We start from the raw sequence: 27,984 nt of genomic DNA, 5'->3' as shown, positions 1-27,984 counted from the left end.
AAAAGTAAACTAGGGAGCAAGAACTGCGATGAAGCAAGTTAGACAGATTCACAGCTGCTATGCTCTGTTCTTTTATCTAGCAAAACAGCCGGAGAAGTGAAAATTCCATTTTTCCCAGTGGAAGGGAGAAGTGTCTTTTGAATCACACACCATTGAAAGTGCAAGAGTGTGTCTGTTGGCTTTGCACGCTGCAGCTGTCTTGTCACTTAAAACCTTGCTTAAGGAATCAGTAAATTGCATATGAATTTTCATCCTACTTTAAGTTCCTTCTAAGTAACACGTCACGAGATGTTTCCTCCAATTCACGATTATGCAAGAGCTAGTCATTACCCCAAGTTTATGCACGACTTACCAACCATGATCTTCCAACAGAAGAGCTGTCGCCGGCTCAAGCTGAGGAAGGCAGAGGTAGCTCTGGAGTGTCAGTGCGTGCCGGGACCCTAACTTGGATTGCAATTGCTCTCCTCTGAGACTCGCTGCAAAGAGAGGGAAGTGTGGCAGCGTCTGCTCAAAATGACTTTGAAGCCTTTTCAAGTTCAAATGAGAACAAACACAACTGCATAACTGCGTCAACGATGCCACACTTCACACCTATTTCCAATGTTCATACTTTCTCCTATTGCTCGGGCTTTTCTTCTTTATCAAGACAAAGCATTGGCTGCCAGAATGAAAGCAAGATTTGCACTGTGGATTTTACCACACTTCTAAAATCCTGAATCATTTGTCCTAAAGGGCTTGCATTTTCAGAGAAACCTTAAAGAGCAACACATCTCAGTGAGCCCCAAATCCCAGCAGCACTTCTGCATTCCCAGATCCAAGAGTGGGTGGTGACTACATTATGACTCTGTATCTAAGTCCCAGGCATACATCTCTTGCTCGCCAATTGTCGTGAAATTAAAACTTGTACACCCAAGCTACAGGAGGCCCACGCACGTCAAATGAGAATGTCGCCGCACGTCCCAACAAGCATTACAGATGCAGTAAACAGAATCGCCACGCAGCTCCCTTCTTTTAAAAAACTTCCCTTTATTCACAATTTACTAATCCTTGAAATTAAAACACAGGTACATTCCCTGCACAGGTGCATTTATGTATCCTCACTCTTACAGTTTTCAGAATATTAAGCAAAATCTTTCAATATATTAAATAGTAAAAAATAGCATTTTTCCTCTGTTTCCTCTGAGGATGGTCCTGTTCCTCTAAGTTGAAGGATATTGCCATGTTCAAAACAGCAGTTATTCATCCAACAATTAGGTAATCTCAAATTTTGCCATCCTTATGCAGTAAGTGATATTTTCGGTTGTGGCATTCCCATTGATTTCATGAGATGCAGTAGTAAGTCTGAGTGAAAACAGCATAGTTAAGGGAAACTATTTTCTAGATATGGTATTTAGTTGAAAGCCTAACTGAAATCCCAGTTGTATCAATGCACACGTGAATTTTCCCATTTAATTCACTGTGACCATGTTCAGCATAAACAATATTAAGTATCTTTTATGTTTATGAAATAATTCATAAGCAACATCCCAGTGTGCTCTAAGGCATTTTTACCTGAAAGCTGAGATTTAGAAATCATTCTGGTCTTCCCTTCATTAGACTTTGACAAACTTGGAATATTTTTGACCAAACCAACAGTGAAATAATTCTGTTGAAACACACATTTCACAGTCAGCTTGAGACATCTGAAACAGCAGTATCATTTAATAAAATTGCCACAAAATAGACACTATTGTTGTACACTCACTAATCAAAAATATTTACAGTAATGTCACGAAAAGTTGAGAATTCAGATGAGTATCTTCAGAAACCTAACTGCTACTGAATTCCTGCAGATAAAGCTTCATAAAGTGGTGTAAAAAAGCAATTTAACAGTTGGCTCCCCAATGCTTTTCAATACCGTTCTGTGTACTTGCAGAAAAAAATATTTAAATTACAATTAAAACAGATTTTAGGTTCTGAAAACATGAATAATCCAAATCAAATGCTTTTTATTTTTCACTAAGTGGCTGATTAACCACAGATACTCATAATTTTTTACTATGCTTACTGTTGGTATACATACAGATGGATCTATGTCACTCTAGTTTTCATCAGATAATAAATACCTATTTTTGACAATCTACGGCAGAACCTGAAGTATTTATAGACAAATTAGCCAGTACTTCATCTCAAGATGAACAGAGACATGCTCTCTTTCAAAGGGAGTCTTGTGCAAGCCGTGCTGTAAGAACTCAGACATGGTCAGCATAAAAAATTCTTTAGGACCCTTGAGGTACAGGGACGTAGCCAGAACACTTAGTCCCTTCCTAACCTCTTCTTACTCCTCAGAATCTTGAATTTTTTGAATAGCAATGTCAGCTAAGCCAGTCTCACTTTCCAGTGGACTTTCAGGGTGCAAGGCTAGTGCCTCCGTCTCTTTGGTAAATTCAGGTTCTTCCATTTGGTCAGTAGCGTGATTTGGATCCACTTCTTTGGAGGCATCTGAACCAGGGTCTGACTGTTCTTCACTTGTAGAACTACCCTCTATTGGCTTCACTTCATCTAAACAAAAGAGAAATTGCATCATCACTAAACACTGAACTCATCTGCAAACAAACATTTTTATTGTTGAAGAGTAATAAACACTAGGAAACTTTGCATCAGTGACAAAATTGATTAATTTAACCAAGCTTCATCAAAAACGACTTAAGACATTAGAGTTCTGCTTAAGTTGGTGCAAGATTACTCTGAAACTAACTCTACACAAAGCTCTCATTAATTTATCTTCAATTTTGCCATACTTCTTTTAATACGTAGAGGAGCAGAGCAGGACACTACAGTTATTTTAACTTTCAATTCAAACATGCTTTATCAACACTATTCTTACAGGTAGCTTTTCAAAAAATGGCTGCAGGCTGGTTAAACACAGAATACAGGTGGGGTTTGTTTTTCTTTAAAAAAAAAAAAAAGAGGCATGTACATGATTATGTAGAAAGCATTTTTGCATATAACAGACTGAAGAAATTATTTGCTAATGAACAGTTGACCACAATGAACTTTGGTTGAAGTGAGTCATCCTAAAATTTATAACCTAACTGCATGGAACAGAATCAGCTATTGCACCTTTACTTTTCAAGTAATGTTTTCAGAGAAAAGAATTGTTAAATAACTTTTGCCCTGATTCTGCTAAGTAGGGGCTATACGCAAGCAATTCTGAAAAGAAAGAGGGGAAAGCCTAGTTGAGGGCCCCGGCACCTTCAGAAGGAGTTCATCTTGGTTTCTTATTCTCTGTTATGATTGATAGCCAGTTGAAAACACTGTCACAGTTAGCCACAACACTGCCAAAGCCCTGCCAAGGTCTCATTTCGCTATGGACCTAACTGCCTGAAGACCAGGCTGAAGCATAGACTTCCTTAACACTCACCCTTGTACAGTGGAAACTCCTAAACTCTTGGTTTTGCTTGTAGTTGCAGCTGTGGGATGTACCTGCCCAGATGCAAGGGATTTGTAGGGGGTATTACTAGCTTTTTGAAATAAAACTGCTGTTGATAAGAGCAGCTTTGATACAACACTATTCACAAGGTGACTTGAAGCTAGGATGAATTCACTGTCATGCTAACAACGCATAATCTGGTAAGGTCCATGGTGTGTTGTCCATGTAGCTGAAGAAGTTAGCAAGATTAACGTCTAGATAGTGCAGTAGTAACATGTCAAAAAATATTAGCTTCCCTTTTTAGGAAGGGAGGGAGAAGAACTATCCACCAAGGTCCTGTCTCCACCTCTGAAGAGGACAGCACCTGGCCACTGACTTGTTCAGTTAATAGGAACCTGCAAGTCTGTGTATTTGTCACCAGCGTGAAGCATCACACTGCTCACAGCCCATTATGTTTTGCTGTATTGGTATGCAATATATTCAGGGATTTCTATTATCCTTGCCTCCAACTTCCATAGTCATCTTGATCCCATGCAACAACAACTCTTGTAACAGGATCATCACAGGAAGCTGTTGAAAACTTCAATAATTACTAATTTATTAGTAATTCATATCCTGCTATAGTTTTTACAGTCCAGCTGAAGTGAAGAATACTACCATTATAAAAGAAGTGTGATTTGTCCAGTGCACTTCTACAATCCTTAAAACAAGGGAAGGGGAATCTATTAAGTTGTGAAAGAGAAAAAGTGATTTTCCTATTATTTCACTTACAGAAACATTGTATCAAAGTTAAGGGGGGGTGAGTGTGATACAGTGTTTTTTCTGTCATTATTTATTAATTATTTGCTCACTGAAGGGAGAAAAACATCATTAACAGTTTAAATCGTAATGCTTTCTTTCTTCACATTCAAAGTACACAACACAACTTGATACTGTGAATATGAAGAAGAAAGCATTACAGGAGAATTAACATCTACATCAACCTTTGCAACTGGAAGGAGTGGGCTGCTTTCCTATTATCCAGCTTGTCCTAACACCTCCAACAAAAGGTAGAGTAGCATGAAACTTCTGCATGATTTTGATTAAAGATTTGGATTTTGAAACAGTGCAGTGTAATTCAGAATGCTTTAGTTGTAGAAACCTGTGTAACTCTAGCATTAAGAATCAGATTTTAGAAAGTACATAGCATTTGTAAATTGAAAGACTAGAATTTCCAACAAATGCAGGTATGCTGTTATGTTACAACAAAGATTTTTCTTTCAATCTCAGCTGTTACAGATTTTAAGACTTGTTACTATTGTTCCTCGTGGTGTGCAGTTAATGCAGCATTAGTTTCAGCAAGCAAACTACAGATCCTAACCTTTCTTTTGCTTTTTTTCTTGCTTCCTTTTTTCTTTGGCAGCTTCTAGTTCTTGTTTCTCATGAATTTCTTTCAGGGTCTTGCAGACTTTTTTGTGGGTAAACCAGTGTATTTTCTGGCAGTTCTGGTCGCAGTACATCACCTGAAAGTTACCAGAGCTATCAATTCATCTTTATGTAGTAAAAAAATACACAATATTCTTATATTTCTTAGTGTACCAAGTTAAATCTTGCTATGTATATTACTTATGGTATTTTTAAGCAATTTGTAAGGTCATATGGTGTGATTCTAACCTATATAAAACTCTATGAAGAATAGTTTGTTTTGTTAACTCTAAACATACAGAAATTTTACTCGTTCTTCATACACAGTTGGAAATCCAAGTACTCCTACTTGTGAATTTCAGGCATCTCTCCCAGAAGTAGATGGCTTGCACATTTTCAGTGTAGGCATACATGCCATTCCTCGTAAGTCTACACAGTAAATAGTCAAGCATTCAAAATCCTCAGCACCTCAGTGGCACTATTTTTTGTGATTCATTATAACTATTAATGGATTCTTACCATTTTACATACTGAACATCTTTTGTCTGCTCCCTTTCCCCCACAAGTTGTACAGAATTCAGCATCCACAAAACCCACTTGGCCAGTAATAGCTTGTGTAAGTACAGAAAAAGCTGTAGGATCAGAACCCTGAAAGGTTAGACAAGAGTTGGTAATGAGATTAAAAAACAACACTATCATAAAGAGGGACACGTAAAAAAACAACAAAACAAGCAATGCAAGCTTCCAAGCGGCTAGCTGCAGTCTCACTGAAGATGCCACAGCAGCAAGAACATAAAAGTAAATCATAGAATTTCAACTAACATGCACAACCTAACATTTATAGAGTTAGATAAATTTTTGTATATAAAGTTAATTTAGTCCTTAGCTTCTGTAGAAGGGAGGATAAAAATGATCATTTTTCACTCTGTAAATTATTAATAATACTATTAATGAACTCAGTGTTCTTTACACACTGTCATCTGCTTGTAGATCATATGCAGCAGGTTTTCGCAGATTAGTCTCTGTGCTGGCACACAGAAAGATATTTTGCTTGTCACCAAAACACTATTGTGATCAGTGCACGCAGATACTACAAACCAAATGATCAAAACCCGGAATCTTCAAAACGATTATTTGCATATTACTATTTAGATATTATTTGCAGTATCTTTCTCATGCAATACAAGCAGTAAGATTTAGTATATTTTACTGGTAACCATAAATTACAACTATTCTTTTGGGCAATGATGTAAACATTAGAGGAAAAAAATGCTCCAGCTGTAAGTAAATCCTTAAACCATTAAGACTACCATGGAATATGCACGATCATAACTACTATGACAATGCTGAGATGCCCAGACTGAATCTAAGTAATTGTGCATGCCAAAGGTCAAGGCCTTCCAGACTATTAAAGATTTACAGCATCTCCTCCTTCCCAGTTCTGCAAAATGTACAGAAATCCAATGCAACAAACTGTATTTCTTTAAAGGGAGAAGGCAGAAAAGACTGCAAGCTCTTCGAAGAAAAAAGGGACAGGAAGGAAAATGTTTACTCTAAAGAGAGTCTTAATGCATCATGACGGCTTATGTTTTCACACTGTGTTTATTTTTCTGGCTTAGACAAACAGTAGGGATTGCATTAAGCCTCAGGACATTTTATTAGACTGGAGCCACTTAAGATGGAGGCTATTTTTAATTCACTTAGCATAATCCAAACACATCACAGAATTGTTCCACTTCCCTAGTGTTAGTGCATATAACGTTTAGCTCCCAGAGACCAGAGAGAACATTCTTACAACAGAGTAACAACTCTTGTGCAAGATTTATTATGAAATAATTTATAGTACTACAATGAAGAGTGTGTTAGCAAAGACATATGAGGAAAACTGAAGTTAGATTTTTTTACTTGTAATTTTGATTTCCTAATTTAGATACACATTTTACTCTATATTGCATCATCTTGCCTCTCCCTGTGATAAAAGTAGCTTCACAGAATGTTTTCCCTTTTTCTACCATCATGTATTACCAACCTTTGGTGTACACTAGAAATACATTAAATCTAGGAAATGATTTGATCTTAAATTGAATTTAGACATTGTGAAAAAAGAGTGCAGAATTGGTTTCATCTGTGTCTGAATCTACAGTTTGTAAAAGTGAATTGGCAAAGAAAAACTGAATAGACATCCCAGAGTAGGAAAAGAAAGCTCTGACACAGAAACAAACTATTCCAATTTTCTTTAAAAGCTGAGGTATTTAAGCATTCATTATGGGCACAGGAAAAAAACTACTAGTTGAAGTATTTTAGAGCATTTTCCTGCAATATGTAAAATAAAATTCCAGTTTGGCAGAGAGTTCAGGGACTTTCAAAAGCCTTTGCTTAATATAATACATTGCAGAAGCTGAGAAACAGAAAGATGGCTTTGTTTAAACTCAATTACTATGCAAGTTGCTTAGGAAGTATTTTCCTGATAGGAAAAACTTACTATTTCAACAGGAGCAATACTTCTCACGAGCTGCTGGAGCAATGTAGCTTCACAGTAAGGAAACTTTCGGATACTTTCTCGAATTAGCTTCTCTTGATATACAGGGAAACCATCTTTATCTCTTCCTTTCAAGAGACTAAATTTTTTAAAACCAAAGTCAAATAAGAAATCACATAGTAAATGTTCAAGAACAAATACACAGCATGCTGTACTCTGTCCTCCTGACTCTGTCCTCTTTCAAATTATAGAGAATTATTATAATTAGAAATAATTCGACAACTTCAAATGCAACGGTGTTTAAAATGCAAATGAAATTATTTTTATTCTAATGCACAATCATTATGAAATATAAAATAACTAAATGTATGCTCTGAAACCACTACTTACTAATTCAGCCACACAGAGAAAAATAATCATCCACAGATAGACTAGTACCTACATCAGACTGAAGTAGCAAAATGCTTTGTTGTGTTTAAAAATGAGCATTGTAAAAATAAACACTGAAGAATACACAATACTTCAAAATACAAATTCTGCTTTACTTATGTTTAATAATGTGTTATAGTCCTGATCCTTCTATATTTATCTGGTTGGCACCTACTTTTTTATATGGATCTCTGATGAACTATTTGATTTCAGCATGTGAAAGCTGACTTCATAATTTATTTTCGGTATCACATAGAAATCCATGGAGGTCTATGGGGAATGTGATCTTTCTAAAAGCCAGACCATTTACTTTGATACTTAAGAGCAGGCAGCTGGTTTTGTAACTCTGAGTAGGTTCTGAAGATTTAAGTGATTTAAGAGTCCAAGTCTCATCCAGAACCAGTGGGATTTGCAGTTCTCAGTGGCTTAAGTGTTTTTGAAAAAAAATCTCACCCTGTATGACTGCTGGAGAGCAAAATGGCAAGAGAAATGTTCCCAGATGATCCATATCGGACATTGAGAAATTCTTTTTTCAAGCCTATCACTCCCCTTTTTCTTCACCACATGTTGCGCTCTGCTGCTCCATAGTGTATGTGCGATTGCCAAGCTCTAACCAGTTCCAGCAGGGAGCTGAAACTCTAGGAATGTTTCCTTTGTACCCCAGGAAAGGACAATGCCGCTTTAGACAGAAAAAAGGGAGTCAGTGCCAACCTGAAGTGACTGCAACTGGATTATTTCAAAATTTACTTGGCATAGCCTTTATCCAAGACAATCCAATCTATTACTACAGCTATCTTTTTCTGATATCTGTAAAGTTGGTTCATACATATGCCTTCAGACGTCTCTGTAGAAATACATACCTTTTGATAAATCCATCTAGTTTATCCTCTCGCTCTTTTAAGAATGTAATACATTTCTGGAAGATGCAACTGATGTAGTGCATTTTCATAGCAAGTACTTCATTCATATCTTTCTGCTTCATACATTTCTCACAAATTAGATCCAGAACCCTATAACATTTCTGCAGTGCTTCTACTTCGGCCAATAGAGGGTTCTCTTTTACCAGCAACACAATCTATGAGAAAGATTGAAGAAAATGTAATCCAATTAGGAACCAATATTTTAAAACTTGTGCATTAGCATTAAAGGTTATATAGCTCATTGTAGCTATATTTCAGTGGAGTTTCTAATATTCCTCTACTTCCTCCTTACGCAGCCTTCCCCTTCTTTTTTTCAGTCATTATTTAGTATTACTATTTAGTATATTGTAATTCACAGTTCCCATAAAAGAAACATTCAAAATTAGGACTGATATTAAAAATAATAAGGATTTTTCCAGAATAAGAACCTGAAGAATCAAAACCATTTCAAAATAAACAGTTACAGAAACTACCATACGCTGTCCTAAAATCTATTTCCTTTTGAACACCTAAAATAAACTGGACTTGTATGATTTAAGCAGTTTCACAGAACACATTAACCTCACATAATCTTGGGAGTACTTCAGGTAGACTAGTAAAGCACTTACAATTTTAAGAGGAAACTGTATACTCTACTCACTAAATTAGCTGCCACTGGTACATTACTGTTTGTATGTACTGCAAATACCTGGTTGGCAACTGTTGACAAATTCCTGACTTTGAATAGCAAGCCCAAGGACTTTGTGTTTGAATTTAGGTGTACTAATTTCTCTGAACTACACTGGAAGAGCAAACCATAAGAGACATTATTTTCAGCAAATACACTGGGGAGTAAAAATAAACATCTCTTGCCCATGCTTTCAGAAACAGCAGCAGCAGTAGATGTAACTATGGTGAACCAGTGATGAAGGTAGGATGGCCTCAAGTTGCGCCAAGGGAGGTTTAGATTGGACATTAGGAGAAATTTCTTTACTGAAAGAGTGGTCAGGCCTTGGAACAGGCTGCCCAGGGAAGTGGTTGAGTCAGCATCCCTGGAAGTATTTAAAAGACGTGTAGATGAGGCCCTTAGGGACATGGTTTAGTGGGCATGGTGGTGTTGGGTTGACGGTTGGATTCGATCTTAGAGGTCTTTTCCAACCTTTATGATTCTATGATTCTAAGATACATGCTGAGACAAGCATTGAGAAAACAATGAGATTTTGTTAAGATAGGAAATTGTTCTGTGTTTCCACTTCAAGTAGGGCTAGGAAAAAAAGAAGGCCAAAAAAGAAAGCTATTCATGGTTATTGATGCAAAAAATAAGAATCTCTCCACTTGAAGATGGTAGTTCAAGATTCTGGTGCATATAAACACTGAAATAGCTTCATTTTTGAGTCATGTCTAAATGTTGAGCCCAATTCTTTCTCACTTTCAGAAGCATCTAAATTAATGGATAATGCTTTTGATCTCAACTGGAGTCTGAAGAGTTGAATGCTTTCTGACATAAAGAAACAGTTCCCATGCCAACAAACATATACCATTTACATATTACTCCACCTTAACAGGATGCATGTTAGTAGTAGTAATAATTTTATGGAGAGGCCCAGCTAATTTGACTGGCAGTTTTGGTTCTTTATCTAAGCCTTGTGGTTTAGTATAGTAGTCCAGCCTTTCACGTGGAAAGAAGTTGTTGATGATGGTCACGCAGTCATGTTGACCTAGAAGCATACAAGAAAAAAAAAAATCACCAATGAAATGAAATAATAACCAAAAAAAAAAGACCTAAAACCAAATCTAATGTAAGCAATACAGATGAGAATTACCCACACAGGAGCTTAGCATAACACGCTTTGCACTGGTAACGGGCAACTCTTGCCATTCTTTTACATTCAGTAAATGTAACTTTCACCTTCAGTAAGCGTAACTTTCGTCTTCAGTAAGCGTAACTTACTGACTCCCAGCAGGGAATGACTGCTTGAAATTTCATTTTGAAAACTCTACCCCCTTCCTGCATCCTCTTTCCCTGGTAAGCCAAAACTAAGAGAATAGGTATTTCTCCCCAAAGTTATACTATACTAATAGTGTCATACTAATGTTAAAATTTCTCATGAAAAGTCCTCTCCACTCTGTACTTTCAAAAATTAATTACATTTGCATTGGGACTTGAAAGTTTTCAGACCTGAAACAGATAGTAATATATTAACCTAAAGCAGGAGAAATTATAAGAACAGAACATGCTTAAAATTTACCAAAAAAAGGACTGTGATGAAAGTAACAAGATGAGAGAAGTTACACCCCCTTCTTGCTTTCTACATCTGACAAAATGATGGATTACTTGGCTAAAGGGAAAGTAAAATCTAGCTTCTCTAGTTCAGGACCACATTCTTTAAACTGATTGATTTATCTTGGCACTAATCCTATCAATCAGTAGAAGACACAGCCAACCAAATTCCAGCATTTAAAACCCTCCACTGTTTTAGAAGAGACTGTTCTAAGCTAATAGACCACAGTATAAGACTAATGACATGGGAAGAAGTATCCTCACTTCCCACACACAGACAGGTGAATTAATGTTGATTGGACAGAGAATAAAAAAAGAACAGAAATGGATTCCAATGTTCAGACCTCTACAGAGTAGCACATCTCAGTATGCCTGAAAATATTTATTCTATCCTGGTGAGTTGATGAGATTTTAAACAAAAATTCTCCAAAATTATGTTGGAGATAACATCCCCCATTCGCTAATAACTCAATTCAGCATTGCATTGGAAAAGACTCTCCAAATCCAAAGTATAATTAATAGGAGTGGACTTCTCTGACATATTAAGGGAATAGTTAAGGCTTTGCTGCTTGAACCTCAAGCGAGCAACGTCAATCTTTTCGTCTTTAAAAGACCAAAATGAGATATGATTGAAATTGAAACTGCACTAACTCACTATTCAAGGAAGTAAATCTAAATGGCAAGGTAGGCTCTTGAATCCAGAACACCTAATGGACTTGCAAGAGAGTTCTCAAACACTTGAACAATACGAGAAGGTTGTGCTGAAGTGAAAATACAGGTCCTCATTTTTTTTGTTCTTGGGAAGGTCATCTGGACAGCAATAGCTGAGTCATTAAAATGACTCCACTTTTTCTGGTAATGTTTTATCACACGTCCTTGCTAGAAATAAAGAAAAAGTGGTACATTTGGGAACGTTAATTCAGGAATCTCCCAGCACTGTCAAGATGGGTAAAGAAGTAAAAAGGCTTTAGAAAAAAAAGACAAGAAAAAGAAACACAACAACAGAAAAAAGCCTGGTTCCATGTTTTGCCCAGGATCACACGGCATACTGGAACGACAAATCTTTTAGCTTGTTCTAGTTAAGTTCAGGTACTGACTATCTCAGGTTCCAAGACTTCTCCCTCTTCCACATGCAGAGGGAGAAGGGCAGGAGGTGACTCACCGCTAGCACACAGCATGCTCATGGCAAAGCTCAGATGAGAGTTCCTGACTCTTAGTGCTACGTTCGTTCCTTCCCTCAAAGGAAGCTCCAGTTACGCACTTTGTACGGCAGAAGCACATACCTCCACTTGAGACACCTCAGATGTTACCAGCTTCCTCCTACTATTTGAAAAGTGATGACATTGCAAAACCTTGCACACCTGGAGAACAGCAGCATCTGTTCTTATAGATAAGATCATTTGTGCTTTTATGAAACAAAGCATGGGAACAGAACACAAATTGACTCTGTTATAGGATGAGGTGTGGGGAAAAAGCTGAACAACTGTGTCAGTTCAGAACAGGGCATTAAGTAATGTTGCTCCAATACAAAGCATCAGGATCTAACATTTTACTTCTTTAGGAATTTAGGAAATGATAATAGACTTTCACCTTACCCACAAAAGCAGCCATCTGAGCTGCTGTCCTTCCCACAGAGTTGACGACATCAGTCTCTGCTCCAGCCTCTAACATCATCCAGGTGATTTCTTTGTTTCCTGAATTTGGGAGGGAAGATATGGGAATGAGAGAGAACAAACCAGAACTTGTAATTCTTTATGTTGTAGAAAACAAGGAGTGAATTTCTTAAAGATCAGGAATTACACTGAGGGAAGTGAATGTTCTTAATGTGATTATTTTAAGAATGGAGTAAGAGAAAGGCACAGTGCTGCCTCCTTATTTATGGTTCCAGAGGGCCAAATCAAAGTAAAAACTAAATTCAGGCAGGGTATAACTCTGGTCTCTGTAATGCACATTCAGCTCCCCATGGTGCTTATGGGAGTCATATGCATATAACTACACTAGAGTTTGGTCCCTCTGGATAGCAGTATAGAATCAAATTCTACTAATCTAGTTTGACAGTTCAACTACAACATTTGCTATTCTAAGAAGAAAAACAAATCCAGTACTATTATGTAGCAGGAACATAGAGAAGGGAACAGATTGTTCCTTTCTCCACAGCGGGAACTGGGTGTTCAGACTGGGCTAAATACCAAGTAAAATGAAGCTAAAATTTGATGGGAAGATTAGATGACTTAATTGGTGCCCTTCAGAGACTAATAAGGACACTTGTCACCACTCATGCTGGTCCTGCTTTCAAAGGTATTCTTATTTTATCAGTTTTTGTGCATATGCTAAGTACAGAAAAGTGAATATAAAAAAAGAAGGGAATGGTGGATGGACAGGAATGTTTCTGATTTAAACACAAAGGCATTGCGTCAGTAGTGCTCATGTACCTTTTGCACTCACAGATAACAGACACTAAAATCAACATTCAGAAGCATTCAAATCCAGGACGACAGGTTAAAAGCTCAGCTGTGAGAAAATGGTGAAAATCCAGCATTTTCCATAAAGCTGCAGTCATTTAACAACCTCTGAGAGTTTGTTCCCATCTTGCTGCAGCTCTGATATTACTCAATGCCACAGAACGCTTGAATTTCCCAAATCTTTTTACCAAAGTTTTAGCAGAAAAGCAATCTGAGGATCCAGTTAAGGTTCATATACATGCTTTTCTTTTTTTGATGAAAGAAGGCAGAGTTTAAACTCTACCTGATAAGAAACCTTACTTCCTTAGAATCTCCTTTTTGGGAAGACGTAAGTGGCCTGGTAAAGAAGATACTCAAAATAACCTATTCCCAAACCTAATCTTTTTCCCAGAAGGAACAATGTTTTTTATGTAATGTTTTTTTCTCACTCAAGGAAATAATTGTTCCTTTCATCAGGGAAAAAGAATAGCAAGAGGAAAGCTGCAAACCACCACTTGAGACAGGATAAGATATATACAGCTATAAGCACTCTTATGGAAAAAAAAAATGTAAGAGGAGAAGGAAAATTAATGTGAGAAAACATGTTTTAAAACAACTTACTAAATACATTTTTAAAAGCCCACAAGATAATTGCAAAAATATTGTAGGAGAAAGGCAAAATTTGAAAAATACTGGATTGATCTGACACACCTCAAATATTAGTAAAAGCTACTGATTTGTAGTCCTAAAAAAAAGGCAGTTTGGTGCAGCATCTTTTTCAGTGTAACACAGTATAATTAAACAGAATGTATCCCACTGCACAAGGAAACAGTCACAGGAGACTGAATTTTGAGATCTGACAAACATGACAAAGTGCAGATAGACTATATGCCTCAAAATACTGAACAAAGTCAATTTTTACATGAAAAAAGATCCCAAGCCTGAACAGTAGCTATCCTATTCCACTGTCCTGATGATTCTACTGGTCTTGACATATTTGCATGGTTCACGTAAGTAACAGGAAACCTGAACAATAGAAAGGTGTCGACATCTTCCTTTAGATAATTAATTTATGGCAAATTGGACCCATCAATGTCATAACAATCAGTGAGCTAAGTTTAGTAAGAAGTTACCTGAAAGTCCAGCAAACATCAGGGCAGTATACCCATGCTCATGTTCATTGCAGTTAACATCAGCCCCATGTCGCAAGAGCAACCTGCACATGTCTATTTTCCCTTTGTACGCTGCATGCATTAGAGGGGTCATGCCATGCTAACAAAAGAAAGAGAAAGGAAGTAGCATACAAAAAATAATTAGTTTTATCTCTTGATCTTCATACCGTTGATAGTTTTTATTTGTACGTACATACTCAGTATAACTACCAAAGCCTCACGTAATGTTTAAGTTAGCAACAATAAAAAAAGCTCATAAAATCTTTATGAAAAAATATGGTTACTAACATGCAGTAGACTTTCCATTTCCATGTCACATTTCTGATTATGCGGTGCTATATATTTGAAAACAGACCAGTGTTGAATAAATGAAAACCATTTACTGCTGATTTGGCATTAGCCTTTTGTATAAGACATTAGTGTTAAAGACAACTAATGTTTCTGCTAGCGGGAAAAGCTTGTTTTAGAAAATTTGTTAGGTTCCTGAGTTATTTCTTTTCTCCCTTGCATTATATGATAAGCAACAAGAAAATGAGGAATAGGCTCCTGTTGTTTTTGCCATTACAAAGATTTGCAGTTTCTGAAACCCATCTTGCTCATTTTTGGTCATGATTACTGGTAATTGTGCTACCCTCCTCTCTCTCATTTATCCACCCTTTTGGTATTGTGTCTGTGATCTTACATCAGCCAGAGCTCCGAAAGCCCTTGTAAAGATACACTGCTCTAACTAGACTTTAACAACCACACTGTCTCAAACCTTGCCTTTTGATAAACTGCACCAGTACAAAAAGGTTTAGCTTCAGCAAGGGAGGCACTGAGTTTTTGTTAAGAGTTGCACTGGTGTAATTATAAATGCAAACCTGGGCAAACCCTAGGGGAAATTTTCCGAACTAGGGTGAATTGTTAGTGCAGGCTCCCTCCCTCTCAAAGGGCAGGGAGAAGCACATTTCTGTTTGAGAAAAATGCATGACATTCCATTTTTAGAATTTGATATGCTTTTTCCAATATGCTGTTTATTTTCACTTAATATCAAGTCATAGTAATTGCCCAAGAACATTCTCCAATGCTGAATACAAGGGGGTGTGCTTTAGTTTGTCCCTGAAGGAAATCAAAATGGCATTTTCTTCCTTTTTTTGCAAGTTAAGGCTGTATGCATAAATACAGTCACGTACACCATTACTACAGCTCTGTAAACGCATGGTAACGTGATACTCAGAAATAACGTAATTGTCACTTGGAGCCTTAATATATTTCTTGTTTCAATTTATGATAAAATAAAACCCAATTGAGTTAAATTCATCAGTATAATTTTCAAAAAAATTCCAAAAGGTGAGAGAAATTGGGAAAGTTAAAATTATAATAACAATTTTTAAGTATTGTATTTTCATTATTCCCCATCCTAACTGAAAATAATAAAAAATGATTACTTGATGCATTATATTTTAGTAACCGGAAATATTTTGGTAAACTGCAATATAAACCGCCATTAAAGAAACAAAAGACCTGAAGAGATCACATCACAAACATGAAACAAATTTGTGATTGTTTTTGCTAGGTTTCATTTGTGGTCTTATAAAGGTGGAGTAAAGGCTTTCTATCCTAATATATAAAATATAATATATTATATTATATTATATTACATTATCTTATGTTATGTTCTATTATATTGACAGCAATTTTTATGGGCCAATCCCAGTGTGGAGTCATAGTATAGATTCGCCTCCTTTAGCAGTGCAGAAAAGTACTGCTGTAAGGGAATATGAACACAGTAAGGTTTTCGACTGGAGAAGAAACTTCAAGAAAACAATGACTTTAAGTTAGGTTATATCTTGAATGCCAGTTTCAATTAAAAAAATCTGTCTGAAGATTATAGGACAAAGGAAAGGGTTGGGTTTTTTTTTTTTGTCATCCCCTCCGACTGGGAAACTTCTTTTAAAAGCCTTTGATTAAATTTTGAAAGCATCAGGCTGTGGCGTGGATCAAAAAACCATATCAAGTAGAAAACACGTGGACAGTTGTTAGAAAATTGGATTTAAAGTCACACTAGCCTTTCACATTCATAGCAAACAAAAATGGCACAGGCTAGACACAAGCTTATCTGGAAAAACTTGGTATCCTGTATTATGTCCCTATACAGAAACTGAAATAACTGCAAATACTCTTCTCAGGTTGAATATCAAAGACAGGTCCAGCAACAGCTTGTTTTCTGACAAATGACATTTGCATTGTCAATACAACATACTTAAAAGACTAAACTAGCAGACAGTTTATTAAGCATACAGATGAAACAAATTATTTATTGTTCCAGTATGGAACATAGGATGAAGAATTCATTTTCTAGCAGCTACTATATAAAATTCTTCTGACCAAAAATCCAGTCTTTTAATCTCATTCCCTAGGACAAAAATGAATCTTTTCCAGTTTTGTTTACTTTGCAGGGATGTTACGTGGTTTACAGGGAGCAAAATTAACATCTCCCATCTTTTGCAAGGCTGTAAGTATTCCCTGTGTGTCTGACTGTACAAAGGGAATAGAGTTTGCAGTGCCTCTAGAAATTTTTTGGCACCTCCCCTGAGCGGGTTCTTCAGCTCATCAACCAACAAGGACTCCCTCGCACAACAGGGCTATGCCTCATGGCACGGCCAGCCCAGCCATTACACACCACCCTTCCCAGCTCCCGATGCTGAAAATATACCAGAAGCAGACTGAGGGATGGAATTCCAAGAGCTAAGCAGACCTAACATCTGCCATGGTGGGGGAGCCAACTGAAGAAAAAAAAAATACTATGGGGTCAGCAGGCTGAATCAGCTAAAAAGGGAAGAAAAGGATGTGTGGGGAGGCAGGAAGGGCAGATGAGTACCAGAACTAGGGAGGGGTTGGACTCTAGCACCAGAAGCAGGGGAAGAAGAAAGCAGGTCAGTCTCTCTCTCTTCATCACCTGGGAAAGGTGTACTTCCACAGGATGAATAAAAACAAATTTATAAAGATAATAAACTGGGAAAGCAACCTTCTGCCTTCTAGGAACTACGGAGGAAGTTTTCAACAACACTGTTTCTCAGCCTTCGTTGACCAGAGGAATTGGGGAGCAGGGGATGGCCAGGGAACAAGAGTCAGGACAAACAAACAAATACACAGACCATCTTGCATCCCAGTGACCTGTGCATATTTGGCAGAAAAAAATGACTATGTTTTGAGCATTTAAACACTCATGCTGACTATGTAAGAATACAGATATGATACATGCATATTTTTAAAAGCCATTGTTTTGTGGATAACACACTGATGATTTGCTACTGAAGTAGCCACATGGTCTTGTGTTACTCAAGAGAAAAGAGGAATTCAAGTGGTCTCAACATTCCCAGTGTTTTACACTTCTTGTGCTCACTTCATTCTTCTCAGCCACGTGGAAACGTGGCCAAGATGTGGCACACATGGGCTGGATCACACTGGAGTGGCTCCCTCAGCGCATACTGGGGTACACTATGACACTGCATATGTGAATACTAGCTACCTAACTAGAGTTTAAGTCAGAGGTGATTTGGGTAAATAGAACTAGAAAAGAAAAAAAAAAAAAAAAAAAAGACTGTGAAAACCCTAGCTGAAAAACTGTCATAGACACTTGTATGCTGACATTGTTAAAGCATCCACCTCTCCCTTTCCCAGCTCATTTTGCAGTGAGGAACCCAGCCCCACATTAACATGGAAAAAGTGCCTTATTTTATTCTTTAGATTCAGGCAACTATACCAGTTCTATTCATTCTGAAAATTACAAACTAAACACATAGACTGGAGCTTTGGCTTTTATTTGAGACAGTGTTTGGGAAATTACTAAAAAGGCAACAAATGATGCAAAAAGAGCAGGTGTCACAAGGAATGCAGAAATACTAGTTGAGGAACGTCTTCAAAATCAACTCTCCTAAATAAAAAGGAAGAGCACTACTGAAATCAGACCAACTCATTAAGACTAGTTCAGGTAGGTATTTGGAATTGGACTGTAAAAATGTCTCTGACTTTTAACAGAAATGGTACTGAATGCTGCTAGTCTAGAAATACATGACTTAAATTTTCATTGGATGAAAGCCTTTAGAAATTTCACCCTTAAAGCTTTTAAATAAGATTGCCCTTACCTATCTTAAACTTACTGCAAGCTGGATTTGGAAGGTAGTCAACAGATATATGGATGAATAATTTTAGCTATAGCCAAGTATGAACAAATTAGAATATGAAATACTGTTCAGTGAGTGTAGATATGTCGATCGATCATAGCTATAATTCTCCTCCTTTATAGCCATCCTGCTGAGCTGTTGGTTTCACATATGTAACACATTAGATTTCTCTGATGATCTTTCTGTTCATCAGCAGCGATGAAAAGTTAAAGTCTACATCAGTCAGCGACCTGAATTGAAACCAGATAATTCTTAATAGCTGTTGAATTTTCTTTGGTTTGTGTTTTTTGAAATATTATGTAAAAAACATCAGAAGACAGAACTCTTTCTCCTCAATAAAGGCCAAGGATCTGGGCATTCTCTGCTAGCATAGGAAGTTCATACTGGAATAGCAAAATAGATTAACCGAAGAACCGTCCACTGAACATAATGAGTAAAGCTACACATACCTCATACACGAATAAGCAGGCTGCTGCTGTAATTCCCAGAAAGTATTTACTTCTGTAATTAGCATATAGAAGTGGACTGTTTCTAAAAGATGTATTTTATTACAGAAGTGAACAGCTGAATTACCAAGCTAGAGGAAAAAAAGTAATGCTGCTAATGCCAAATGATAGTTCTGTATATAAGAAGATTATGAACGACCTTAAAATTATTTTAAATACAGAAAAACTGTTAAGTCTTTTCAGGTCAAGTCTCTCTACTTGATCTGCAGAGATCTGCAGAAAATATGGGATTGTAATACTACAGTGCTCCTTCACAACTTTAACTACCAACATGACTGAGGAAACTTCCACAGCTAGAAGTCCCATGCACTTCCTCTAGACTGCCTTTCCGTAATAATCTGGAAGATCTTAGCCACACTCTGCAAATGGAAGGAGTTAAAGTCAGTAAACTGCCAACTGCCAAGTCACAACACTATTTACAAGCTCTGTACTCCCAGGGGAGAGAAAACTTCTTCCATACTACATTTCCAAATTAGCAACTGCTCCATCTAAAATAGGACAAAAAAATGACTGAGCAGTGTGCATTTAAATGAAATACATTTGTGTTTATCTTGCATCCATTTCCATTGCCCATCTATTTGTCCTAATATTTTGGGATGCCTGAGCTTAAATGCCCCTGAAGTTTTAGAGTTGCCAGAATCAAACTGTTAAACACAAGTTTTGTGGAAGAGTTCTTTGTTTTCATAAAGACAGTGATTAACCCTAAATACTTTCCTTTTTTTGACTACCTAAATCCACAAAGAAACAACAAAAAAAATTGATTTGGTCATAAAAGATGCTGGGGAAAAAACAGGACTGTATCTGCTGGATATCTACAACCTTCTGGAAGATGGGCATCTGTGAAACTAATTTGAATAAAGGGGTCTTACTCTGCTCCCGGTAGAGCACTGCAGATAGGAGGAGGTGAAGGGTGAGTGAGTCTTGGCACATGGGCAGGAAAAGCAAATGGACTTAGAGGAGCAGTTTTTTTATTTTTTAAATACATGTAACAACAGCAGAAGCAACGCTGAAACACTGTGTCCAGCTCATACCTACATTTTTGAAGGAAGAAGCTGAAACAACTGAAAAGGATTCAGAAAAGAGCCATGATTATAGCTCAATTACTGAAGAAACATAACTTTAGGCAAGATACTTAAAAAGTCAATTTGGAAGATGTTAAAATGCAACTTGGTCCTTATCTAAAGGTACATAGAGAAAAGATTGCTGATTGTCAGTAGTTTCTAATCTAGAAAAAAGCAGATCTAAGCAGTTAGAATATATGGTCAAACCAAAATTAAAGGGACATCTTATGTGTTTATTTTTTAAAATCAGGAAGTGCAGTATGTAACAGCCTGCTTCCACAGATGCTGTGGATTGTCCAGCCTGTGGAAATTATTAAATTGTGACTGCATGTTTGCTGTAGCACAAATAGAAGAGAGAATTACATTAAACCTGTGCTCATTCTGTGGATTCTCTCATGTAAAAAGGACTTTCAGGAAGGAAATGAGTTCTTAGTTCCCAACTGAATTGTGCTCCCATTTCAATTATCTAAGCATTCAATTTTCAGGGCTGTTTCCTCATTTCTTAATAAAATAAGTAACAGTAGTAATATAAATAATAACGTGAATTTCAGGATAAACAGCTAAGGCCACAGAAGAAGAAAATAAGACTTGATGCATTCAAAGCAGTATCCAGTTGTGGCAACACTGAATAACAGATGAAGCTAATGTTTAACTGGGGATTCACACACTCTATTTAGGTATAAATATTAGAATAACACATTAGAGGGAAACTGGTTTATAACAGAAAAAATTCTAAAAGCTGATGTGAGAGGACTGATGGATTAAGAATCCTAAACAAATCTGAACCCTCTTCTGTTCAATATGCATCATTACACACCACTCTTGGGGATAAAAAGGTGACTGCAAGAACTACATTGCATGAACTTTTTAAGCCTTATGTACCTTTGGTGTATTTAGTCAGACGTGAGCATTAGGCAAGTATTGTTAATACTATTTCTTCTTTAACAATAGCCTGAGGCATAACTCAGTTATGGTTTCTACTAATAAACCATATCCTGTCAACAGTAATCCTGCATGTTGCATTAACACTGCATCAAGGGTGCAGTCATTCAGCACTAGTTCAGCAATTACAGCTTTTAAAGACCGTGCAATAAAGCACGCTTGCACATTGTATTTTGTGTTCCTAAAGTTTACTGTAAAGCTTAATTTGAGTAGTTTGTCAGAAGCTTGTTGAAATTCATACATTAGAAATTAAGGTTTAAATATTTAACTGTATTTAAGAACAATCAGAAAATGGATCTGTTGGCAGCACAAAAAAAGGCCAACAATATTCCAGGAAGATAACCAGTAGATGAAGTGATAATTTTCCTTCATTCAGCATTCACAAGACCACATCTACAATACCCTGTCCAATTTTGGGCCTTCCAAACAATAAAACAAAGACATGGATAAACTGCAGTGAGTTCAGTGGAGTACCACCAAGACATGGTGGGAACTTGAGCACTTTTGCAGTGAAGAGACTGCAGGAACTGAGTTTGTTCAGCCTGGAGAAGAGATGGCTTTGGTGGGACCCAACAGCAGCCTGCAGGGCCTACAGGAAGATCATTGAGAAGACAGAGCCAAACTCTTCAGTTACGGTGGCAGGAAGGCAAGAGACAATGAGCATAAGTTGAAATAGAGGTTCAGATATAAGGGAAAAACATTTTCACTGTAAGCACAGTAAGGCAGTGGAACAAGTTGCTCGGAAATATTGTGCAGTCTCCATCCTTGGAGGTTTACAAGGCCCGACAGGATAAACCTCAGAGCAACCTCATCTGACCTCAGAGCTGAAGCTGCTTTGAGTGGGAGGCTGAACTAGAGGTCCCTTCCAGCCTGAATTTCCCAGTGATCCTATGAAATTACGTATTTGGGAAAAAAACACAAACTGACATTTAAATTGATAAATTACACATTGATCTAACATAGAAGCCGTCCAATTACAGTTTCGCTTCCATGTTACACTTCATATTAACATCGCTTTAGAAAAACATTGTAAAAAGAAAAAGAAGAGGAAACAGATATGAACATCACACAAGGTTCCTTTCTCCACGAACTTCCTCCCATCTTCAGGTAGCACTTAAGGATTTTACCTTCTACATGTCTATCACATCTGCCTTGGCAAAAGACTGTGTGTTTTCCACTTCTGACCTAGCTGCTCACTGAGTATGTTTATGGTTCTGCAAAGATAAGCCTTTGGGTGATGAGACGCAAGCGTGAGATGGGGACAGGTATTCTTTATCCACACTGTCTGCTGCTATCTAAGCAGAGGGACTACAGTTTGGTGAAGGTGACAAGAAGTCAGGGAGCACCCCCATGTGTTGCTGCAGTGTTCATCTTACCTTACAGACACCAAAGGTCATGCTGAAACTTGAGAGAAAATACAAACAGTGTAGTACTTTAAGTAACATTAATCTTTAAGCTTTCTTAAAAAAAAGTAAGAGCTCTTCAAAGGTTCATTATTCAGCTGCAGGATAGAAATATCTTCAGAATAAGTCTATTTCCAGGAGCCTGTATAGCAATGTTATTTAAGAAGAAGGCCTTCAGACCTATTATTTTCCTTGCTAAACCCAGCATAATGCTTGTACAGTTTTGCTGTACCTCATCCAAGCAATTGACACGGACATTCTTGCTGCCCAGTAGCCTTCCAGCCTCCTCGGTGTTTCCTTTAATTAAAAAAAAAAAAAGACACAAAAAGAGAGAAAGGGGGGTGAGAAAGGGAATAAATTGAGAATCAAGAGGAAAAAGATCAGTTCCATGTAGACTAGCCACCAAAAAATCAATTGCACTTAGTGAAGAGTCTTAGGAATGAACAGCGTTCTGTTCTAGAAGCTAAAAGCCAAGAAGTCACAACATCAAAGAGTAGTCTGAGAGCATGCACTAGAAGTAAACATCCGGTTTTTGTGAAGTAACTGATCTACACACATACAAGAACAGGAGACTAATATGTCTCTTCATAAACTGCATCAGAACAATTCTGAATGAGTAAAATGATACTGAGCATTTTAACACATTCTGTACTTTGACCTCTTTTGGAGCACCTTATGTCTAAAAGAGCTATCTAAATTCTCACAAAAGGGAACTATCCCATTTCAAAGACTTGTCTGGTCGGAATGAAGCATGCTTTATAATCTACTCACATCTCCCTTCCTGTTTAAATTTGAAATTTGCAACATTCCACCTCCCAGGTCCACAAAAGTGGAAGGAATTTGCTTTTAGTAATAGAGAATAGAGGGGGAAAGGACAAGGACCGAGGTGGCTTGATCACTGACATTTCTAAAAATTGCCAAATGCATAAGTAGACTGAAGTCTGAAAAAAAACTGTGCAAGGAAGAGTAGGCCATAGCTTTGTATTTTTCAATTTGCTACAACAATCCTTTCAGTTAAGCCAGAGATCTAAGAACCTGATTTAAAGCCCTTCAAAGGTCTATTCAGTAATGTCAATGCAACTTCAACAGATATCCAAACAAATAGAAATAAAAGAACATTCAAAGAGTCTAAGCTTGGGGAATTAAATTTATTGCAAATTAACAGAAACTTCTGATCACTGATTCAATCATAAGCAAAGCTCTTTCAGCAGTAATGTGCTTAATAAAAATAAGCATTACATCCCTCACTTTAATGACAGCCTTCATGTTTATCTTCACTATATCACAAGGAGGTGCTCTTCCAGAAAATTTTCAGCAAAGCAGCTCTTGCAACTTCAGTTTTGGTTCATTTTCTTTCAAAAAACATTACAAATACGAGAAATAATTTCTTTTCATAAAGCTTTTGGTGTGGTTTAACTATACTAAACAGGTTTCTTTACCCATTCTTTTTTTAAAATTAATTATTTTAGGGAAAAAAGCCAGTCACCTGAGTCATCTCACACACTTGATAAAGACCCAGTAAAATACACTGACTGACAGTCCGGGCACTGTCAACTAGCCTACTCCCCCAAATATTTTTTTTTTTTTTTTAAACATGTGAGAAGCTTCTTAGGACCTCGAGTTTTCAGAACATCATCCCTGCAAAAGAACAAACATCAGAAACAGCAAGTCTTCAAGGGGTGATCTTCAAAGTAAATTTTAATAAAGTAAATTGCAAGTAAAGCAAAGCAAAGTTGCATTTACAAGTTCAGGTTCTGTATGACACAACATGGAAGGATTTCCAAACAAGACACTAAACTGACAGAAGTCAGACTTCTAGAATTGGCTAGGGCTTAAAGTTGCAGCCAGGCTATTCATAGCATGGTAGGAGGCCAAGAGACAACAGGCAGAGGTTGAAAGAAGCAGTAGCTTCAGACTGGATATAAGGAAAAACATTTTCACTGTCAGCCCAGTAAGGCAGCAAAACAGGTTGCCCAGAGACACTCTGCAGCCTCCATCCTTGGAGGCTTTCAAGGCCTGATAGGATAAAGCCCTGAGCAGTCTCATTTGACCTCACAGTTGACCTGTTTTGAGCAGGAGGTTGGCCTAGAGACCTCCTGAGGTCCCTTCCAACCTAAATTATCCCATGATCCTAATCATAAGCTTCAGGCAAATTACACAGAAGTGTCTGCAAGACAAAAGCCTGAAACTCTGCTTAAAGTGAGTCAATCAAACTGATTCTGATCCACAGTAAATTCATTGCTGACTGTCCTATGCTTGTGTCTCTGACACAGAGGAACATTTTAATAGAATTGAGAGTGAAGCCCCAAAACTATAAATAAAATTTCTTATGGGTTCAAATTGCCTCAAAACTACATATAGAAATGCATGGAGCACATCAGGTGTTTTTGTTTACCTCCAACTAACAAACATCGCTCACAATTTTCAAAATACCGTTTGAAGTATAACTACTTAGACAGGGCTGTGAAACTCAAGTTGCTGGACCATGAAATCCAACTGTTACAGCAAGCGTGACAGAAAGCGCCCCCAGCGATAAGCATATGTCACATAACATGGTGAAACTGCAACGCTTACATGAAATACAAAATAAAACAGTCTAAGGGATAAGAGGTGCGCAATACCCTGGACAAGCTCAAGTTCTGTTAATTTAAGAACATCCTGTCTGCAAGGACATCCTGGTCTGGCAACAGCATGCAGGGAAACCTGTAACAGGCTAAAGAACTGGATTATCCCCAAGAAAACAGTTTTTTGCAGAGCACATTAATACAAGTCATTAGATAAATGTCAATGTACATTACTGATATGAACACGCATAAGAAAGATGTAAGTTTTCCTTGGCAGACTTAGACCTTCACAGCTGGACTTCCCCAGCCTGAACTGCACAGCAACGCGCACCCCCTCCACGCCAGGCAAGCAACCCCCTTTGCCTTCCCCGGATGACACAGGCCTGCCCCACGTACGGCCAGTGTGAGGGAGAAGCGCGTTCTGACTTCCAGGGGAACAGCCATTTTCCCCGTTTGGCAGAAGGGTGACGGGGCCCAAAGGCGGGGGCTGGAAGGCAGGCAGGCCCGCATCACGGGCCCCCGAGAACGGCGACCCGAGAAGCCCTGCCGTGCCCGCGGCCGAGGGGAGCCCGCGGCCCGCGCGAGGCGGCAGCGCGGCCAGTAACGGCCCCAGCGCCCCCGCCGAGGGGCCGCGATCTGCCCTTCGCCCGCCGCCATTAACGCCGCCGGCGGTGGGTGCGAAAGCAAACCTTCCTCGGGTACAACCGGCGGGGCCGGTGCGGCGGGGGCCCGGCCGGGCTCTACGAGGCCCGCCGGCGCTGCGACACGGCCCGGTCCGCGGCAGCAGGGCAGGGCACAGCGCTGCCCAGCCTCCGCCGAGAGGAGCGCCGGCGGCAGCCTCGCCAGCCCGCGACGAGGAGGTGAAGGCGCCGGGGCCAGGCCCAGCAGGGTAGCACTACCGCCCACCGCCGCGGAGGGGCGAGGGCCGGGCCAGGCCGGGCTCACCTGTGGCGATAACTCCCAGCAAGTCCTTCTCCTCCGGGCTCAGGTCACCTCTCCTGGGGGGAGCCATCGCGCCCCCCTACCTCCCACAGACGGTAAGGCGGGCTCGGGACGGTACCGTCCGGCGAGGCGAGCTCAGCCCGGTTGCGGCGACAGCCCGGGCCCGACAGCACCCCCCAACCGCCCCCTCCCGGCAGCGCCCGCCCCCGCCCCGCTCCTCATGGCGACTTCCTTCCACAGCTCCGCCTCGCCAGGGGCCGGCCGCGGGGTAAACCATTCCCGCCGAGGCGTGGGGAGGATTGGCTGCCGGCTGTCCCCCCCCGCCGACTTCCCAGTTCTGCGCTGCCGGAGAGAAGGAGACTGTTCCTCTCCTGTCCCTCGTTTTGGAGTTGAGAAACGGGTTCTGCTTTTCTTTTGTCCCCCCTTTCTGGCTTCCCTGCGGCTCCTCCTCCGTGCCCACCCGGGGAGGAGCCGGGAGTGGTGCGGCCGGGCGGAGGGGGCGGGCGCAGGGGCGCCCGTGTGTCAATGTGTCTGTCCTTCACTCCTCCATTGTCTGCCGCCGCCGCTGCCGCCGCCTCTGCCCTCCGCTCCCCGGACCGCGCAACCACCCGACAGGTGCGGCGGGAGGGTGGGCGGGCGCCCCTCACGGCCGGGCCGCCCCGCGGAGAGCGCGGCCGCCGCCGGGCGGGAGCGGTACCTCAGCCCCGCGGCGGCGCTGCCCGGGCGGGCGGCGGGCGGCGTCCGCGGGCTGCGGCGGGGCAGCGCCGGGCGGGCGAGGCGCGGGGCCTGTGCGCGGCGGCCACCGCAGGTCCGGGCGGGATTGACCGGGTGCCCGCGGAGGAAGCGGGCGCGTGGAAATGCGCCGTGCGCGGGTTTGCGCGCCCCGGCCGCTGCCAGGGCGAAGCGCCCGGGCGCCTGCTGCGGGCGCGGGGGAGCCCGCTGGAAGCCCTCTGGCCCCCGGAACGGGCGGCGCTGGGTCTGCTGGCGGGAGAGCGGCGGTGCGGGCTGGCAGCCGCGGCTGGCCAGCTCTGGTACCCGGCGGTCCAACCTTCCGCGGGGGCTGCTTTCTTGCCTTTTTATGGCATCGGTTTGTGGGGTGTCTTTTTCTAGGCAGGAAGAGGTGTTTATTGGACTAAAGCGGGCGAATAAAGCCCTGCTGGTGTCACGGCATCGTGTCCCCGAAAGGAAACAGACTTTGATGAATTGGGAAGGGAAATAACGCGTTTGGGGTGTTTAGAGAGGTGCCTTTTGTTTCTAAAATTAAACCGTCGGTGGAAAAACGATCTTTGTTACGGATCCAACTTTCCACTCCTCCAGTTGAAGCTTAGTAGGCACAGGGATGATCCTGCAGATCCCCAGCAAGGGACAGAGGCTGAGGTTTGACGTCCTTGATTTCTGCGTGTGTTTGTATGAGGGAGAAAAGCAGAACCCTAGCACTTGGTGGTACTTTTTACCCTCCTTGTCCTACTCTTCAAGGTAAAATTTTTATATCTTTTCTTTTAAGGAAACTGTTTTTTTTCCTGTAACTAATTTTTGAAGGCATAGCCTTATCAGCAAGCTGATTTTTTTTCTTTCCTTAGTACTTGCAGGTCATCTCATGGCTACTTATTTATTGGAATCTCTCTCTCAAATACTAATCTTTTTCTCTGTTTTCACGTTTATTAATTGCTTGACTGACTTTCAGAAGTAGTCAAGTCCAGTTGTTTGCTTCCTGGTTCATAGGAGAGCGCACTCTCTGAATCTAGTGTATCTTCATAACTGCTTGGGTACAAAACCAAAATGTGATACGATTTTATTTTAACAAAAGAGTCAAATTCTGTATGTTTTCGTGATTTTAAAAATCACAGAAACACAGGGATGTACTGCCATCTAGTTTTACTTGA

The 27,984-nt window shown here is 39.7% G+C and overlaps 2 protein-coding genes across 9 annotated transcripts in view; one reads left to right on the top strand and one right to left on the bottom strand.

Annotated features, from left to right (window-relative positions):
- Nucleotides 1-1,006: 1,006 nt before the first annotated feature.
- ANKMY2 (ankyrin repeat and MYND domain containing 2) lies at nt 1,007-26,347 on the bottom strand. Of its 6 annotated transcripts, XM_075143643.1 has the most exons (12): nt 26,105-26,302; nt 25,217-25,308; nt 24,082-24,233; nt 22,828-22,892; nt 14,479-14,617; nt 12,500-12,598; nt 10,181-10,341; nt 8,585-8,799; nt 7,299-7,434; nt 5,336-5,464; nt 4,773-4,914; nt 1,007-2,541 (listed from the first exon to the last, which is right to left on the bottom strand). In XM_075143643.1, exons 5-12 carry the CDS (start codon nt 14,609-14,611, stop codon nt 2,318-2,320), a joined length of 1,239 nt encoding a protein of 412 aa, XP_074999744.1. In that variant the 5' UTR covers nt 14,612-14,617; nt 22,828-22,892; nt 24,082-24,233; nt 25,217-25,308; nt 26,105-26,302; the 3' UTR covers nt 1,007-2,317. The 6 variants fall into 6 exon arrangements, with proteins under 6 accessions (XP_074999744.1, XP_074999745.1, XP_074999742.1 ...); XM_075143644.1 differs by lacking the exon at nt 25,217-25,308; XM_075143641.1 differs by lacking the exons at nt 24,082-24,233; nt 25,217-25,308 and having other exon boundaries at nt 26,105-26,347.
- BZW2 (basic leucine zipper and W2 domains 2) overlaps nt 26,320-27,984 on the top strand; it is a 58,645-nt gene continuing 56,980 nt past the window's right edge. For 2 of the 3 annotated variants that reach the window (XM_075143637.1, XM_075143636.1), the window contains exon 1: nt 26,320-26,716. In XM_075143637.1, the coding sequence (XP_074999738.1) occupies nt 26,322-26,716 (395 nt within the window). In that variant the 5' untranslated portion in view covers nt 26,320-26,321. The remainder of the gene's footprint in view (nt 26,717-27,984) is intronic. The other variant, XM_075143639.1, reaches the window with a different exon arrangement.

The sequence above is a fragment of the Calonectris borealis genome, chromosome 2 (assembly GCF_964195595.1).
Source record: "Calonectris borealis chromosome 2, bCalBor7.hap1.2, whole genome shotgun sequence".
Classification (NCBI taxonomy): Eukaryota; Metazoa; Chordata; class Aves; order Procellariiformes; family Procellariidae; genus Calonectris; species Calonectris borealis.
The sequence above is the reverse complement of the archived record's forward strand: the minus strand, read 5'-3'. Positions and strand labels throughout refer to the sequence as shown.